The 17,530-nt window shown below is 40.8% G+C and overlaps 1 protein-coding gene across 7 annotated transcripts in view; it reads left to right on the top strand.

The window, feature by feature from the left end:
- Positions 1–17,530, top strand: part of NINL (ninein like) — a 178,741-nt gene that overhangs the window by 84,619 nt on the left and 76,592 nt on the right. For 6 of the 7 annotated variants that reach the window (XM_053926534.1, XM_045184917.2, XM_045184916.2 and 3 more), the window contains exons 7-9: positions 45–98; positions 12,774–12,944; positions 16,449–16,585. In XM_053926534.1, coding sequence (XP_053782509.1) covers positions 45–98; positions 12,774–12,944; positions 16,449–16,585 — 362 coding nt within the window. The remainder of the gene's footprint in view (positions 1–44; positions 99–12,773; positions 12,945–16,448; positions 16,586–17,530) is intronic. The other variant, XM_024577013.3, reaches the window with a different exon arrangement.

Genomic DNA, 17,530 nt, shown 5'->3' with positions numbered 1-17,530 from the left:
CAGCCTCCAGAATTTCTGTGTTGCTTCATTTTCCCATATCACAGATGCCATCTTTCTGGGGGAAAGCAGTAGTCCCACCCTGTGGAGCTTACACCCTGGTGAGTATAGCCAGAAGCTCTTTCAGTGACTGAGCCTAGCACACAACCAACAGCCATGGCCAATATGGCTCAGTTGGTTGGAGCATCATCCCATAACCAAAAGGTTGTGGGTTCAATTCCTGGTTGGGGCAGATGCCTAGGTTTGAGGTTTGATTCTGGGTGTAGACACGTATGAACCCTGATCTGGGTGCATACAGGAGGCAACCAATCGATATTTCTTTCACATCAATGTTCTCTCTCTCACTTCCTCTCTCTCTAAAAGCAATTTAAAAAATGCCCTCAGGTGAGGGTAAAAAAAACTTGACAGGCAGACAACAGGTGAAGGCAGGCAGAGACAGATCTCAGGGTATTTGGGACTTCTGCTGACCTGCACCCACCCTGTTGCTGGTAAAAGCCAGACTTGGTATGCAGCTTGGTCCTTTCTGCATGCACCCAGACCCAGCAGAGGGAGCCATAGGCTGTGGATCACTGACAGCTCCAAACAGGTTGTCCAGGGCTAGTCACAGGCAGTGTCTGACATAGGTCTACATCAGAGTCATTCCAAACAGACCCAGAAGCAACACACTCAGTGGCCAGCCACAAACAACAACAGAACAGAATCCAATAAGCTTCACAAGCAGCATTTCCACAAAGATATTATAAACACTAAAACTTTTTGAAACAAATTCTACTTCTTGTGATCAGAATCTGCACAGCAGCTTGCACACTGAGTTGGAGGTTGAGCCTCACAGTCAGGCAGACTGAGGGTCAGTCCCACACGCAAATGAACCAACAGCAACCAAGACTCAATTACAACAGGAAGGTCCCCATAATATGCACAAGAGACATTCCTAGAGCACCAAGCTCAGGTGATCAGGAAGATTGCTCCAGTGGGTCCCACAGGACACCTAAAAACACTAGGAGTCATATGGATCTACCTAATACCAAGAAACAAACACAAAAAGGCAGCCAAAACGGGGAAACAAAGAAACATACCCTAAATGAAATAACAGGAGAATTTTACACAGAAAGAGCTAAATGAAATGGAGGCAAGCAATTTATCAGATATAGAGTGCAAAGTAATGGTTATAAGGTAGGTCAACAGCATGAAAAAGGAAATAAAAACCAAAAACAAGGACCAGACAGAAGTGAAAAATACAGTATCTGAAATGTAGACTACATGGGAAGGAATAAATAGTAGGTTGGATGAAGCAGAGGGTTGAATCAGCTATTTGGAAGACAGGTAGAAAAAAACACCCAATCAGAGGAACATAAAGAAAAAATAATTTTTTAAATATATTTATTTATTTATTTATTTATTTTATTCAGTTACAATTGTCTGCATTTTCTCCCCATCCCTCCACCCCACCCCAGCCAGTCCCACCTCCCTCCCCCACCTCTACCCTCCCCCACCTCTACCCTCCCCCTTGATTTTGTCCTTGTGTCCTTTATAGTAGCTCCTATAGAGCCCTCTCCCCACTACTCCCTCCCCACTCCCCTCTGGCTATTGTTACATTGTTCTTAATTTCAATGTCTCTGGTTATATTTTGTTTGCTTTTTTCTTCTGTTGATTATGTTCCAGTTAAAGGTGAGATCTGTCGGGGGCTTTAACACAACCCCCCAGTCTGCCATGAATGAAGAATAAGACTACCAAGACATGATCTGCTTGGGGAGGAGAGGTGGCCGATCTCTCAAAGGAGAAGGGCCCAGAGCCTTTCTCTCCATGGGCTTTTATTAGGTTCATTCGCACAGAAATACAGATAAAGCTCATCAATCATTGTTAGGCAGTAAGGGTTAAACAATACATGATTTACAGAGAACTTTGAGGGCTTAATTCTGAGTTACAGCCAATTAGTTAGAGGGCTATAAAACTTTAGGCTCCAGACTCATCTCAGGTCTGGACCCTTATCTTTTAAGCTGAGGGTACAAATTAAGTAGGTCTCACAGGAATGTATGTATTTTTCTTAGGCCTGATTCCCCAGGGAATCCCCCCTCCCAGCACAGGACTGCACTGCCCTCTGTTATTGCTTCAGGCTTAAGTCAGGCAAGGGAAGTAAGGCAGCCAAGAGATTAGGAGACTTCTTGCAGACAGAATGAGGACTCAGGCTATTTCAAAGCCAAGGGGCAAGGGTCCATCACCCCCTTTTTCCATAGCCCCCTGAGTCCTTCCCTGCGAGCTTACTCCTGGTGACCAGAGCCTGTCTTAGGTTGATCCTCCCTTGAGGATTCTTACCCATCATTGGCTAACTAACTGGTCAAGCTCAGGGCCAAGCAGGGTGAAGTGGGCAGGGGTGGCACACCTGCCAGGGAGATAAGCTTTGTCTCCTTAGTGGCTTATGGTCCCAATTCTGACTCAGCCTTAACCATGGGGGGTTACAGCCTCTGAAACCAGGCCGGGCGGTTCCCAACAGAGATCATATGGTATTTGTCCCTCACTTCCTGGCTTATTTCACTTAGCATAATGCTGAAACACCAATACAAAAGAACCTATGCACTCCAATGTTCATAGAAGCACAATTTACAATAGCCAAGTACTGGAAGCAACCTAAGTGCCCATCAGCAAATGAGTGGATCCAAGAACTATGGTATATTTACACAGTGGAATTCTACGCAGCAGAGAGAAAGAAGGAGCTTATACCCTTTGCAATGGCATGGAAGAAAAAATAATTTTAATCAGCTTAACAATAACCCACAACCTTCAGACCAACTAGGAAAAATAATTTTAAAAAATGAGGATAGTTTAAGGGACCTTTGAGAAAACATGAATCATGACAACATCCACATCACAGGGGCATCAGAGGGGGAAGAGAGAGAGCAAGGGATCAAAAACCTATTTGAAGAAATAGTGACTGAAAATTTCCCTAACCTGGTGAAGGAAAAAGATACTGAAGTCCAGGAAGTGTGGAGAGTCCTAAAGAAGATTGACCCAAAGAGGCCTGAAACAAGACACATCATAATATAAATGGAAAAGATTAAAGGCAAGAGAGAATCTTAAAAGCCACGAGAAGAAGATAGTTTGTTACCTACAAGGGAGCTTCATAAGACTATCAGCTGATTTCTCAACAGAAACACTTCAGGCAAGAAGGGATTGACATGAAATAGTGATTAAAATCAAGGATTAAGAGCAAGATTATTTTACCTAGTAAAGCTATCTTTTAAAATTGAAGGAAAAATAATGAGCTTCTTAGACAAGAAAAAGCTAAAGGAGTTTGTTACCACCAAACAAATATTACAAGAGATGTTAAAGGATTTGCTTTAAGAAGGAGGAGGAGAATACAGAAGAATGTAGTTGACTCTGTGGAGGTCACAGTCAAAAAAATTACAGTGTAGGTTGCCTGTATCTGAGAGATACATTCATTACTAGTATGTGCTCATGTGAAAAAAATATTTCGAACACTGCAAATTTCTGTCACATTTATATAATAAAATACATGATTTTAAAATTTATTTTCAGTTACAATCTAGAAATTATTAAACAATTTTAGAAATGTACAGAATAAAAATTTTCCTTTCCAAATAATGGAAACATAGATATTGCTAAAAATACAACCAAAAATGTCTTTAACATTAATTAATCAGAATCTTCAATAGCTGGCTTTGCAAAACATTTGTAACAGTCATCACACACAATATTGCTATGCTCAAGACATAAATGCTTTTCACAAAACTTGCAAAAATATTTTGATAAACAACTTATTTTGGATGCACAACACCTAACACATCTTTTTCTTTTTCTGCTTGTTGAAGGAGTTGTATATAATGAGAATTTCATTAGAATTTCATTAGATATTCATTAGAATATCATTAGAATTTCTTTAAATTTGTGTTTGAAATTGAAGTTTCAGGTGTAAAGGCTTATGTACGCCTGTAGAGATTTCTGAACGCCTTTTTATTTTTTCTGATACTAACCACATTACAAGATTTCTATTAAGTATTCTGTGCCTTATTTTCATATTGCTGTTCAGCATAGCAATAGTCCGAGCATTTATTCCTGCAATATTCAGAATTGTGTAGAATATAACCATAGGCCATCTTCTGATGTCCCTGGCCACATTATATGTATCTGTTATGTGGTCCAGTGTCAATTCCTGATTTGTTTGGTTGTAATGTTCTATTATATCAGGCTTCTGTGAATCTAAATTTATGGTGTCATTGAAATGCCTACTTGAAACTAAAATTACATTTTTTCCTTTTTTGCTGCAATCCGCACCAAAAGCAAGTAAGTTGGGTTTTTCAGGCCTGTTTTTAGAAGACACAAGTTCAAGGGATAGTTGGGATTTATTCTTACAAACAGTACCTACATATGAAAGTTGCTTCTTTTTCAAATCAGAGATAAAATTTATATTAGCGAACTAGTTATTTGCTGTAATATTACATCTTGATAAGGAAATGGGTTCTGCAAGTCTCTTGATCTGCTGGTTTATAATTAAATAAGGACCTTCAGGCTGCTTACCAGCTTATATTTCAAGATTTTCTGTGTAAAATACTTTTGAATCAACCACAGCAGAAATTGTTATATCATATTTACTGGGTTTGGATGGAATGTATTGTCTAAACCTACATTTGCTGCTAAATCCAGGTAACATTTCGTGTATTGTTACATTCTGTTCCATACAGAAACATAATTAACAATTTTCTACAAATCCTGAGAAAATGTCTCTCACAACCACTAATATGTCCACTTTCAGTCATTCCAAGTGAGTTTGTCATCACCTGATGCAATTATGAATAAATTTAAATCTCCATAAGGATATTGAAAGTCTAAGAAGTTCAGTCTCACTACCATCTGTAGCTCATAAGTCCTGCAAATTTAGCCAATTGCTGCTATATAAACCAGCTAGATATGAGGCCTAAAAATGCTTTCCATTTGGTTTTGTCTCTTTGTTTAGCATCTTTTTCTCATGAAAACCAACTTGAGATAGAAATGATGTATTTATTTGTATATAATAAAATTAGATCTAAAATATCATGTGTGATAAAACAGTTCCAAGTTTCAAGTAATATCTTGGCAGTTTTTGTCTTTGGCCTAACAGAAGTTGACACAAAATAATCTGTGGCTGTTTTCTAATTTGCTTCTTATTGGATTTTTCCTCCATTTTGATTCATTATCCTTTCAAAAAAATACTCTTTATTCATGTCTAATTCATTTTCACTTTCTTCATTAGAAATATTTTGCTTGGAATCCAAATCTTCTGAAAAAACTTCCACATAATCTTCATCTTCTAAATCATTTTAATTTTCACATTCAACTCTTTATCATCATTCTCATTATCAGACTTGAGTAAGCATTCACTGAAGTTCTTTAGTATCTTTTGGATTATCAAATTGATGTAATTTTCCAGCCATTTCCAGTGCTAAATGAAAATAAAAAACACAACACTGACTTCGAAGTTCATGAAAAACAAAACAACTACACCAACACTGACTCCGGAGTTCGCGGTATCTCTTAGATAAAATTTACTATAGAATATCACACACCCTTATGAAACATGTGTTGTAACCAAACTGACAGCTTAATGTTATGTCTTAACATTAGTAATGTACCAATGTGCAGCTAGTCATGAACTTGAACCTATGCACCTGATGCATGTAACAAAGTTTAAGGAAAGAGTTTGTTTGTATCTTTCAGATCAGCCTCGACCTCCACAGGGGTAGAAGAGTAAAATGGCAATTATATACCCGTCAGTAATCACTTTGAATATAAATGGCTTAAACGCTCCAATCAAAAGCCATAGGGTAGCTGAATGGATAAGAAAACAGGACTCATATATAAGCTGTCTACAAGAGACCCACCTCAAAACAAAAGACGCACACGGATTAAAAATAAAGGGGTGGAAAAGATATTTCATGCAAATGGAAAGGGAAAAAAGGCTGGAGTAGCAACATTTATATCTCACAATATAGATTTTATTTTGTTGTAAAGATTTTATTTACTTTTTAGAGAGGGGGAAGGAAGGGAGAAAGAGAGGCAGAGAAACACTAACGTAAGAGAGAAACATCAGTTGATTGTCTCTCACACACTCCTGGACCAGGGACCGAACCTGCAACCCAGGCATGTGCCCTGACTGGGAATCGAACCAGCAACCTTTTGTCTCATGGCACGACCACCAACCAACTGAGCACAGCAGTCAGGGCTGACATTATGTAACTTAAAACAAAGGCTGTAGGAAGAGACAAAGACATTAATAATAATTAAGGGAGCAATGAAACAAGAGGATATAACCATTGTAAACATTTATGCACCCAACATAGGAGCACCTAAATATGTAAAGCAAATCTTGATGGACATACAGGGAGAGATTGACAGTAAAATTAGTCATAGCAGGGGATTTAAACACCCCATCAACATCAATGGATAGATCTGCCAGACAAAAAAAGTCAACAGGGAAATGGTGGACTTAAATGACACTCTAGATCAGATGGATTTAATTGATATCTTTAGGGCATTTCACTTGAAGGCAGCAGAATATAAATTCTTTTCTAATGCACCTGGAATATTTTCTAGGGTAAGATTACATGTCAGATGCCAAAATAAGCCTCAATAAATTTAAGAAAATTGAAATCATATCAAGTATCTTCTCTGATCACAATGGTATGAAACTAGAAATCACAAGAAAAAAAAATGTGAAAAACACACAAAGACATGGAAGGTATATAACCTGTTATTAAACAGTGAATGGGATCAAGGAAGAAATCAAAAGATACCATGAAACAAATGAAAATGAGAACACAGCAACCCAAAATCTGTGGGCTACTGGGAAAGCAGTCCCAAGAAGGATATTCATTGCTTACAGCCCTATCTCAAGAAACAAGAAGAATCTCAAATAAACAATTTCTTAACACTTAAAGGAAATGACAAAGAACAAACAAAGTCCAAAGTGAGTAGAAGGAAGAAAATAATAAAAATCAGAGCAGAAGAAAATGAAATAGATTCTAAAAAAAAAAAAAAATACGTTCCAGAAGTGGGATCATTGGGTCAAAGGGCAGATCCATTTTTAATTTTTTGAAGTATCTCCATACTACATTCCACAGTGGCTGAATCAACCTGCATTTCTACCAACAGTGCAAAAGGGTTCCCCTTTCTCCACAACTTCACCAGCACTTGTTGTTTGTTGATTTGTTGATAATAGCCACTCTGACAGGTGTGAGGTGATATATCTCATTGTGGTTTTAATTTGCATTTCTCTAATGATTAGTGACATGGAGCATTTTCTCATATGTCTATGGTCCTCTTAGAAGTGTCTATTTAGGTCCTTTGACCATTTTTTAATTGGATTGTTTGGTGTTTTTTGGTGTTGAGTTTTATAAGTTCTTTATAAATTTTGAATACTAACTATTTATCAGATGTGTTGGTGAATATTTTCTGCCATTCCATTGGTTGTTTTTTAATTTTATTCATGTGCAAAAACTTTTCAGTTTTTTGTGCAAAACTTTGCTGTGCAAAAACTTTTCAGTTTGATGTAGTCCCATTTGTTTATTTTTGCTTTTGTTTCCCTTGCCTTAAGAGATAGCCAAAGAAACCCAAAACACTAATCAAAAAAACATAAGCACCCTTATGTTCATTGCAGTGTTATTTACAATCTCCAAGATATGGAAGTAGCCCAAGTGTCCATCAGTAGATGAGAGAATGAAACAATGGGACATTTACACAATGGGATACTACACAGCTATAAAGAAGTGGAAAAGTTAACCCTCTGCCACAGCCTGGATGTACCTGGAGAACATTATATGGAGTGAAATATGTACATCTGAGCAAGACAAATCCCATACAATTTTACTCATATATGGATTCTGATTATCAAACTGGACTAACAAGCAAAATAGAAACATACTCATAGATAGAGAACAGTATGACAGCTATGGTGGGTGAAGCGGCTTAGGGGGTGGAGGGTTCAAGGAAAAAGGACTTATGGACATGATAACTGTGGTAATTGTTGAGGGAAGGTTATAAGGAGGGTAAATGGTAATGGGGAAAACACAGTAAAAAAATAAACTATTTGCCTAGCATGTGGCAAAAAAATATGTGCTTAATAAATTAACAGCTGTTATTTTTAAAAATAATAACAATAAAAAAGATCAATGAGACCAATAGCTGATTCTTTGAAATGATAAAGAAGATTGACAAACCTTTAACCAGACTTATCATTTTAAAAAATAGAAAACCCAAATAAAGACAAAAGGAGGAAAAGTAGTAACTGCCACAATAGAAATACAAAGGATTGTAAGAAAATATTGTGAACAAATTGGACAATCTGAACAAAATGGATAAATTCCTAGAAATAGGAAATCTTCCAAAACTAAATCAGGTATAATCAAAGAATTTGTATAGACAAATTACAACACTTGAAATTGAAGCAAAAAAACAAAACGAACCAAAAAAAACCTAACAATCAAAAGTCCTGGACTGGATGCTTCACAGAGGAATTTTCCAAACATTTAAAGGAGAACTAACACCTATCCTTCCCAAGCTATTCCAATAAATTCAAGAGGAGGGAAGATTCCCAAGCTCTTTTACGAGGACAACATTATTCTAATACTAAAACCAAATAAAGACAGTACAAAGAAAGAAAGTTATAGGCCAATATCCCTGATGAACATAGATGCTAAAATCCTCAACAAAATATTAGCAAACCAGATCCAGCAATACATTAAAAAGATTATACATGATGACCAAGTTGGATTTATTCCAGGCATGCAGGGTTGGTACAACATTTGCAAATCAATAAACTTGATACACCACATAAACAAAATGAAGAATAAAAACCACATGATCATGTCAATAGATCTCAAAAAAATTTTGACAAAATCTAGCAAAGTGAAAATAGAGACATACCTCAACATAATAAAGGCCATATATGACAAACCTACAGCCAACATCATATTCAATGGGCAAAAACAACAAGCATTTCCCTTAATATCAGGAACAAGACAGTTATGTCCACTCTCACCACTTTTATTAACATAGTACTGGAAGTTCTAGCCACAAAAATCAGACAAGAAGAAGTAAAAGGCATCCAAATCATAGAGCAAGAAGTAAATGTGTCATTATTTTTAGATGACATGATACTTTACATAAAGAATCCCAGTAATTCCACCAAGAAAAGTACTTGGCCTGATAAATGCATTTAGTAAATTAGAAGGATTCAAAATAAATATCCAGAAATAAAGTGCATTTTTATGTGCCAGTAGTGAACTATCAGAAAAGGAAACTAAGAAAACAATTTTATTCACAGTTGCTTCAAATGGAATAAAGTACCCAGGAATATATTTAACCAACGATATAAAAGACCTGTACTCAGAATATTATAAGACACTGACAAAGAAATTGAAGAAGATAAAAACAAGTGGAACTATATACCATGTTCATAGACAGGAAGAATTAACATTATTATAATGTCAATACTACCCAAAGCAATCTATAGATTCAAAACAATTCCTATCAAGATACGAATGATATATATCAAAGAACTAGGACAAATATTCCAAAAGTTTATATGGAACCCCAAAAGACCCTGGATACCAATAGCAATCTTGAGAAAGAACAACGAAGTAGGAAGAATCACACTACCTGATACCAAACTGCAAGACAAGGCCATAGTAATCAAAACATCATGTTACTGGCATTAAAACAGACATTTAAATCACTGGAACAGAATAGAGATCTCAGAAATAAATCCATGGCTTTTTAGTCAGTTAATATTTGACAAAGGAAACAAAACCATACAGTGGGGTAACGATGGTCTATTCAATAAATAGTGTTGGGAATATTGTACACATGCATGCCAAAAAATGAAACTGTACCACCCTCTTACATAATACACAAGAGTAAAATGTATGGTAGACTTACATGTTTACACTGAAAAATCCTAAAAGTCCTAGAAGAAAAAACAGGCAGTAAAATTTCAGATATTTCCTGTGGCAATATTTTTTCTGAGAAATCTCAGGCAAAAGAAACAAAAGAAAAAATAAATAGGACTCCATCAAACTAAAAAAATTTTAGACAGTAAAGGCAACCATCAACAAAATCCACTGACAATCCACTGAAAAGGAGAACATATTTGTTGATGATATATCTGATTAAAGGTTAATATCCAAAATTTATAAAGAACTTATAAAGCTCAACACCCAAAAACAAGCCAATTAAAAAATGGTCAAAGGACCTGAATAGACACTTCTCTGTAGAGGATATACAGATTGCCAATAGACATATGAAAATATGCTCAACATAACTAATTATCAGAGAAATGTAAATTAAAATCACAGTGAGATATATCACCTCACACCTGTCAGAATGGCTATCATCAATAAATCAACAAAGAAAGTATTAGTGAGGATGTGGACAAAAGGAAACCTTTGTGTACTGTTGGTGGGAATTCAGATTGGTTGCAGCCACTGTGGACAGCAGTTACATCAAAAAATTAAAAAATGGAACTGCCTTATAACCCCGCAATTCCCCTTCTGGGAAGTTACCTGAAGAAACGGGAAACACTAATTCACAAGAATGTATGTACTCCTATGTTCGCTGCAGCATTATTTACAATAGTCAAGATTTGGAAGTAGCTCAAATGTCCATCAGTAGATTAGTGGGTAAAGAGGCTGTGGTATGTTTACATAATGGAATACTACTCAGCTGTTAAAAAGGAAATTATATCCTTTGTGACAGCATGGATGAATGGATGGTCCTGGAGAGCATTATAGTAAGTGAAATAAGCCAGAGAAAGACAAGTACCATATTTCACTCATATGTGGAACCAAAACAAGACAGACTCATACATAGAGAATAGGCTTACAGCTGTTGGGGTGGTGGGCCCAGGTGTGGTGGGGGGGATTGAGCAAAAAAGACAGAAAAATCTCATGGATGCTGACAACAGTGTGGTGATTGCCAGGGGGAAGGGAGTGGGGAGAGGTGGACGAGGGAATAGGACAGATAAACGGTGGTGGACCAAGATTTGACTTGGGGTACTGAACCCACAGTACAGTGTACAGATGATGTGTTCTAGAATTATGTACCTGAAACCTGTATTACTTTGTTAATCACCCCAGTAAATTCAATAAAAAGGAAAAACTAGGAGAGCAGTGGGAAGTTGTCAGGCCACATATGTCAGAGTGTGCAATAAAGTCCCATTAGTCATGCTCAGAGCTAGTGAAGGGTGGATGCCTCCTCTAAGGTGGAGCCACTCCCCTTCCCATGCACTGATATGGAAACACAGCTGTAGAGGGGTCTGAGCCATGGGAGCAGGAGCCAGGCTAGGCAGGACTCCACCATTGGTCAGATGCCAGTGGCCTAAGCAAGACCTGATTGTCCAGGAAGACTGTCCAAGCCAACATGGCTGTAGGGTGGAAGGTGTCGCATCATGTGCATGTGGACTCACATCACATAGCAGTGCTTGGCCCTCAGATGTGTGACACAGAGATTTGCCTCAGCCTTGTCTGGGCCTCATGTGGCAGCCCCTATTCCCAAGTCACAGTTCTCAGAGAGGAAGCAGGTAGAGGGAGGTTAGGGTGATCTGGCTGCATTTGGGTATCTGAGTTTCTCCATAGAGGCCATGTATTCTTGAGCTCCCTCTCCCCTTTGGTAAACAAGGTAAAATGCCTGCTTTGTAAGGTTGTAAACTGTCCAGCACAGCTTAGTGAGCACCCAGTCCTTAACTGTTTGTGGAGCCGTAGGGACACAGCTGAGAGTAGATGAGGGCAGGCGGCTGCTACATCCACAGGAGAGGCAGATGACATACAGGCTAGTGAGCCCCTGCTGAAAAAGTGAGTACTGTTAGGGGAGGTAGTGGGCTGGCAAGGGAGGAAGTGCCATCTGAACAGAGCCCTGAGCAAGGGACCAGCCATGGAAGCTTTGGGGGAGAGTGTTTGAGGCAACTGGACAGGTTTGGAATGTTCAGGAAGAGGAAAGAGCCACTAGAGCGTGTGATGAGGGATGAGAGAAGGCTGGCAAGGATGATGTCCTTGCAGGCGTGGCAGGACCCCTGGTGGCCTACACGAAGGGGCTGCTACTGCTCATTCCTGTGGCCCCAGACAGCAAATGCTTGTTCTGAATGGCCCTGGCTGGGGCAGAAAATAACAAGGAAAATAATCTTTCCCTGTGGATTCTTATAGCACCTAAGCCTAACAGGTAAGCTTTCGGGCCAATTTTTTTTTCCTCATCTTAAACTCCCTGAGATTCTGTTTCTGAGTCCTGAAGAAATGTTTGGGCTGTCCCACCTCTTCTCTAACTTCATCTTGTGTTTATGTCTGCAGAATGCATTTCCTAATTTCCTTCTTTTGTGTGTCCAGGTGCACACCATTACTGATTCGAGGGAAAGATGTTAAACTTCTTTGGGTCTCACACTAAGCAGTGCATGCTTACCAGTCAGGCCATTGTCTCTTGTGCTGGGACACGTTCTTTCTTTGCTCAAGGCCTTGGGTGGATAGTAGGAGAGGAGGTACCCAGGATCCTCAAGAAAGAGTCAAACTGGTATTTGAACCCAGGGCTTCTCACACGCAGTGAGGAGCAATGCCGTATAATCTTGGGAATTGTGCAGTGGTACTGTGCCTTTGCTTCCTTGTCTGTGAGCTGTTTTTATCAGGCCTCAATGAAATAGTGAAGAGCCAAGCACAGGCTGGTGAGGTCAGAAAATGTTAAAGATGAGCAGACGTGCTTCAGGAGAACCTTATGCTTACAGGTGTCTCCCTGTTCCCCACGCGCAGGTCCTGAAGGAGAGTGGCTGCCACACCAGCACGACATCATCTCTCATGTCCATGTGCTCAGGCCCACACCTGTTCTGCAGCATTGACAATGGCACCGGCTTTGCCTTTCCTGAGCAGCTCATTGACCTGTGGGCCCAGGAGGGGATTCAGAATGGCAGAGAAGTCCTACAGGTTTGGAACTAGTCATTTACAGCTTGTCTCAATGGGAGGTGTCCAGGCTGTTTGAGGCCAGGCAGGGTACCTGGGGGGCCATCTGCCCACAGAGGAGGCTTGACCGAGCACCCTGCAGACACAGGGTACAGGGAACCCCACATGGGGAAGGCCAGTTGGAATCCCTTTTCTAAAATAATTTTTTGCTATTAAAATATAGGAATTTTTTACCTAAAAGATAATAAATAAAAAGCAGAGGAAACAGTAGCCTGAAATGAATCCATCTGAAGGTAGGTTTGTTTTTCTGGATGAGGTAGATCAATCCCACAGACAAGGTGGTGCAGACATCATCTTTCTTGTGGTGGAAATGTCTCAGTGGACATCACTGCCACAGAAATCTGAGCATTTCTACCCAGAGCTGCCGGCCCAGCTTATTGAGCTCTTCTTTCCTCACAGCCCCTGCTCACCCCACACCCTCCTGCACTGGGTCAGGCATGGGGAGACTTGCTGCCTCCTCCCAAGTTCCTCCATGTTCTTTCAGGGACTGGTCGAGGAGCTGTCCTCAGATTGGGCCAAACATCTTCGTAGGGGCCAGACATATCACCCTTGGGGCCACAGGGTCAGACCCTGGGAAAATGCTGGGGGGGAGTATGGTGAGTTAGACTGATTATTTTCATTTCCAAATTTCATTTCCCATTGTAACAAAAAATATCAACTCTATAGAATTCTATAAGATAGTAAAGCCTGCCCCCCACTTCGCTCCCATTCTCCAGGAGTGGCAACAGCTAATGGCTTAGTGGGCATTCATTCTATAGAGATTTTCCTTGGCACAAAAAAGAAATATGTATTTACACATTCCAGATTTTTAAGATTTTTTTGTAAAATTGGCATTATACTGTGTATCTTGCTAAGTTGTCTTCCCTTTTCTTTATTGTTGGGCATGTAGGTTTTTCCTATTATAAATCTGGTCACTGAAAATGCTAGTACATCCTCCTGCTATAATGCTGGTATATTTCTAGGCTAGATTCCTGAAGTTACACATTTTAACTCTTAATAGGTTCTGTCACATTGCCTCCAAAACTGTCCTTATTAACATGAACCAACAATACATGAAGGATCCCAAAGACAACCTTTAAGACAGTCTACCTGGCTCCTTGGGCCAGACCCTCCTAGGGCTAAACTCAGCTTTTGACAAGTCTAGCCACCCAGCAGCCTTAGGCAGAACCCAAATGGCAAGGCCAGACCTAAACAGTTGGTCCTCAAAACTTCTGAGAACAAGAGGCTGAGCCCAGATCACAGAAATTGGTCCTCAGGAGGGGCAAGGATTTAAGGGGCTCACAGTTTTCAAATTCTCTCTGAAATCCTGTTCCTGAACCCCTGGCATTTGGAGGTGGGCTGGCTGCTATCATATTCTGACCAGTGGTGAGTCTCGACCTTGCCTCTGACATTTCAGAACTTTCTCTTTTTATTGCTTTCCTGTTATCAGAGAATATTTCCCTCTTTTTTAAAATTTATTGATTTGAGATAGAGAAAGGGACTGAGAGAGAGAGAGACATCGATTTGTTGTTCCATTTATTGCTTCATTCATTCATTCATCCACTTGTTGCTTCTTGTATATGCCCTAACCGGAGATTAAACCTGCAACGCTGGTATATCGGGACAACAGTCTAATCAATTGAGCTATCCAGGCGGGACTGAATATTTTCCTTTCTTCAGCGGTTTATAATTCACCAGTTACATTCAGGATTTGATTCCATTATATTGAAAGGCAGTGATATTTATTGAACTGGGCACCAAGCAAGGACTTGTCAAATGTGTGACTGTGTTTACTCCTCACAGCCCTGAAGTTGCTTCCATCTCACTTGACAGGTGGGTTAGCTGTCTGATGACACACAGACAGGGTGGAAGCACCATCGAGTCTGGCAAGTGGTCTGGGTGTCCTGACACACAAAGTCAGGGCCCTTTCTGCCTGTGACTCTGGATAACTGCTTACCTGTGAAATCAATGGTCAGACCTTAGGCTGCTGGCCCCACCACCAACAAGCACACATGCCTGAAAATGGCCTGTTCCTCACCACATGGGCCTCTCCCTAAGGCTGCTTGAGCATCCTCACAACATAGCAGCTGGCTTCCCTGGAGTGTGATGCAAGAGAACAAGGAAGAGGCTGCCTGCATTCCATGCCCAACCACATGCCATGACTTCCTCCACATGCTGTGGGTCACACAGCTCAACCCTATTCAGTGTAGGAGGGGAATACATAGCATAAATACTAAGAGGTGAGGAGCACTGGGGCCATCATAAAAGCTAGTTCCCACCCGTGCCATGGGGGTTTTGATGATTCTTCTTGATCGGGAAGCTGCTGCTGTGACCAGTATGTCACTGCACTTAGTCTTGTGAGATTACTGCTGGGAAGTTTGCCCTTGTGTAATAATAGCACCTTGAGCCTCCCAAATTACTCCCTTAATATAATTTCTCTTCAGAAGCACTTTGGGAAGTGAGGAGGCAGTGGATATTCAAGTTTCCATTTTATAAGTTAAAAAAAAGGGAACATCCCTCATTCCTACATGTGAGCTGGGACTGCTGGGACTCTTTCTCTGTAGGCCCTGATGGGGTGCCTACCATGGACTTGTGTATAAATGTCATACAAGGAACCAGAAGTCAAGAACACTCAATGCAGGGCTAAAATGCAAATTCAGCAAGTGCTGGTTATTGGTCAATCGAGCAGAAGGGCATATGGGTGTTCTTCCTCCTCCTGTGGTACAATACCTAAAATGAAAATTGTTCTTTTATTTTCAAAATCCGAGGGGAAAAGACTGCTCCACTCTATGGAACTCTTAGCCATGGCTCATCTCTCTCTGATAGATCATTTTTCCACAAACAGAATCACCTTATCCATATATGTTTTATAGAGACATACCAGTCAGGATTCTGTTAGTGTGAAATGTCAAAAACCCAACTTACAATGGCTTAAGCAGAGAGCAGGCTCTTAAGGGCCCATCCAAGTGGGACTCACAGGAAAAAGATGTCAGGCCTTGGGATTCTTGGCTCTCCCAGTTGTTGTTAGGAATCCTTTCCATCCCTCTGCTTGCTTCTTGGTGATGTTGGCCTCAGGTCTCCTTACTCAGCTTCCCGAGACCACAGGTCCTTATGACAACTGATTTCACAAGGAAAAGGCCTCTCTCCCTCAGCCTCCTGTCAATCCATGAAGTCCTCTACTTGGGACATGCCCCCTTTTGTGTAAGTCACTTTTCCAGGGAGGGGAGATCTGCCCAACCTGGGTCATACCCACCCCTGTGGCAGTGACTGTGGACATTGACAGGGATGAGGTGGGGCTGGATGGGCACCAGAGTTACATCGGTTGGGGAGAGTCATTCATGAGAGGTGCAGAGACTTTGCTGACAGAAAAGTGGCAGGTGCTGCCTATAGAACAGCATGAATCACAGCCTGGACTGTCTCTAAGAAAGCTAGGAAATGTTTGGAGAAGCTACTCACTCTATTTTGTCTGTTGGGCCTTGCTATTTCCAGAGCCTTGACTTCAGTGTGGATGAGAAGGTGAATCTTTTGGAGCTGACCTGGGCCCTTGAGAATGAGCTCATGATGATCCGTGGTGCCACTCAGCAGGTGGCTTTGTCCTGCTATCGCCAGGAGCTGAGATTCTGCCAGTAAGAGCCCTAATGTTGTTGGGGTGGGCATGGGGAATCAGCTGGCCCAGCTGGCCTTGTGGGAGGTGTCCAAGGAAACTGGCATTCTGCCCTCATCTACCCCAAGTAGCCAGTCCCATGGGGCGGATTGCACATTTCCCACTGGCTTTTCTTTAGCTGGTGCTCTCAGTGGGACAGTGAAAAGGCTAAACAATAAGAGAAAGATGAGGGCTCCCCAACCCTCAAGTTTTGTCTATGTGTGTGGTTTGAGTGGGGCCTGAGGACCAGTGGCTGCTGCTTGGGCTTTTGTGGCCAGAGAATTTAAGGGTGACTGGCCTTCTTTCTTACTTGGTAAGAATCTTAAAAATCTATGTCAAAGTCCCTTTTATCAAGGTTCCAAAGAGAAGGATTTGCGTTTGACACTCATCCTACTTATGCTGGAGCTCTCACAGCACAGAGGTGGAAACCCTCCAGTCAGCAGAATGTGCTTCTAAGAGCAGCCAGAGGGCGCTCAGGTCTGGGTGGCTAGCTAAAGAGGAAAAAGCAGCATTCTTCAAACATTGTCACCAAATGCTAAGGGACAGGCTAAAAATACATTCCACTTTAATTAGGTTCAGTTTTGATTTAACTGAATATTCGAGCTTGAGGGGCGGGGGGAAGCTCTGTGCTCCTTCAGTGGGAGAAATTGTCACCAGAATAGTGAGTCCCAGGGGTGAATCGAGAGTCTCCTGGCAGGCAGGGGAGGTTGTGAGTGGACAGATTCAGGGCCACACACACAGATGGCCTTCTGTTCTGGGTGACTCGTTTTATACTCACTAAGATAGATGCCAGGCTACAGGTGTTGGGACTGTGAACAGACAGGGTATTGGATGGCCAGCCTTTTCCCCTCGTGTGTCCAATCCCAGATTAGGTGCTGGGGACTCCTAGGGACAAAGTCCCAGCTGTAGACCTGAGGGCACACAGGTG

Source organism: Desmodus rotundus, chromosome 6 (assembly GCF_022682495.2).
Source record: "Desmodus rotundus isolate HL8 chromosome 6, HLdesRot8A.1, whole genome shotgun sequence".
Taxonomy (NCBI): Eukaryota; Metazoa; Chordata; class Mammalia; order Chiroptera; family Phyllostomidae; genus Desmodus; species Desmodus rotundus.
This window is presented reverse-complemented; position numbering and strand designations above follow the sequence as displayed.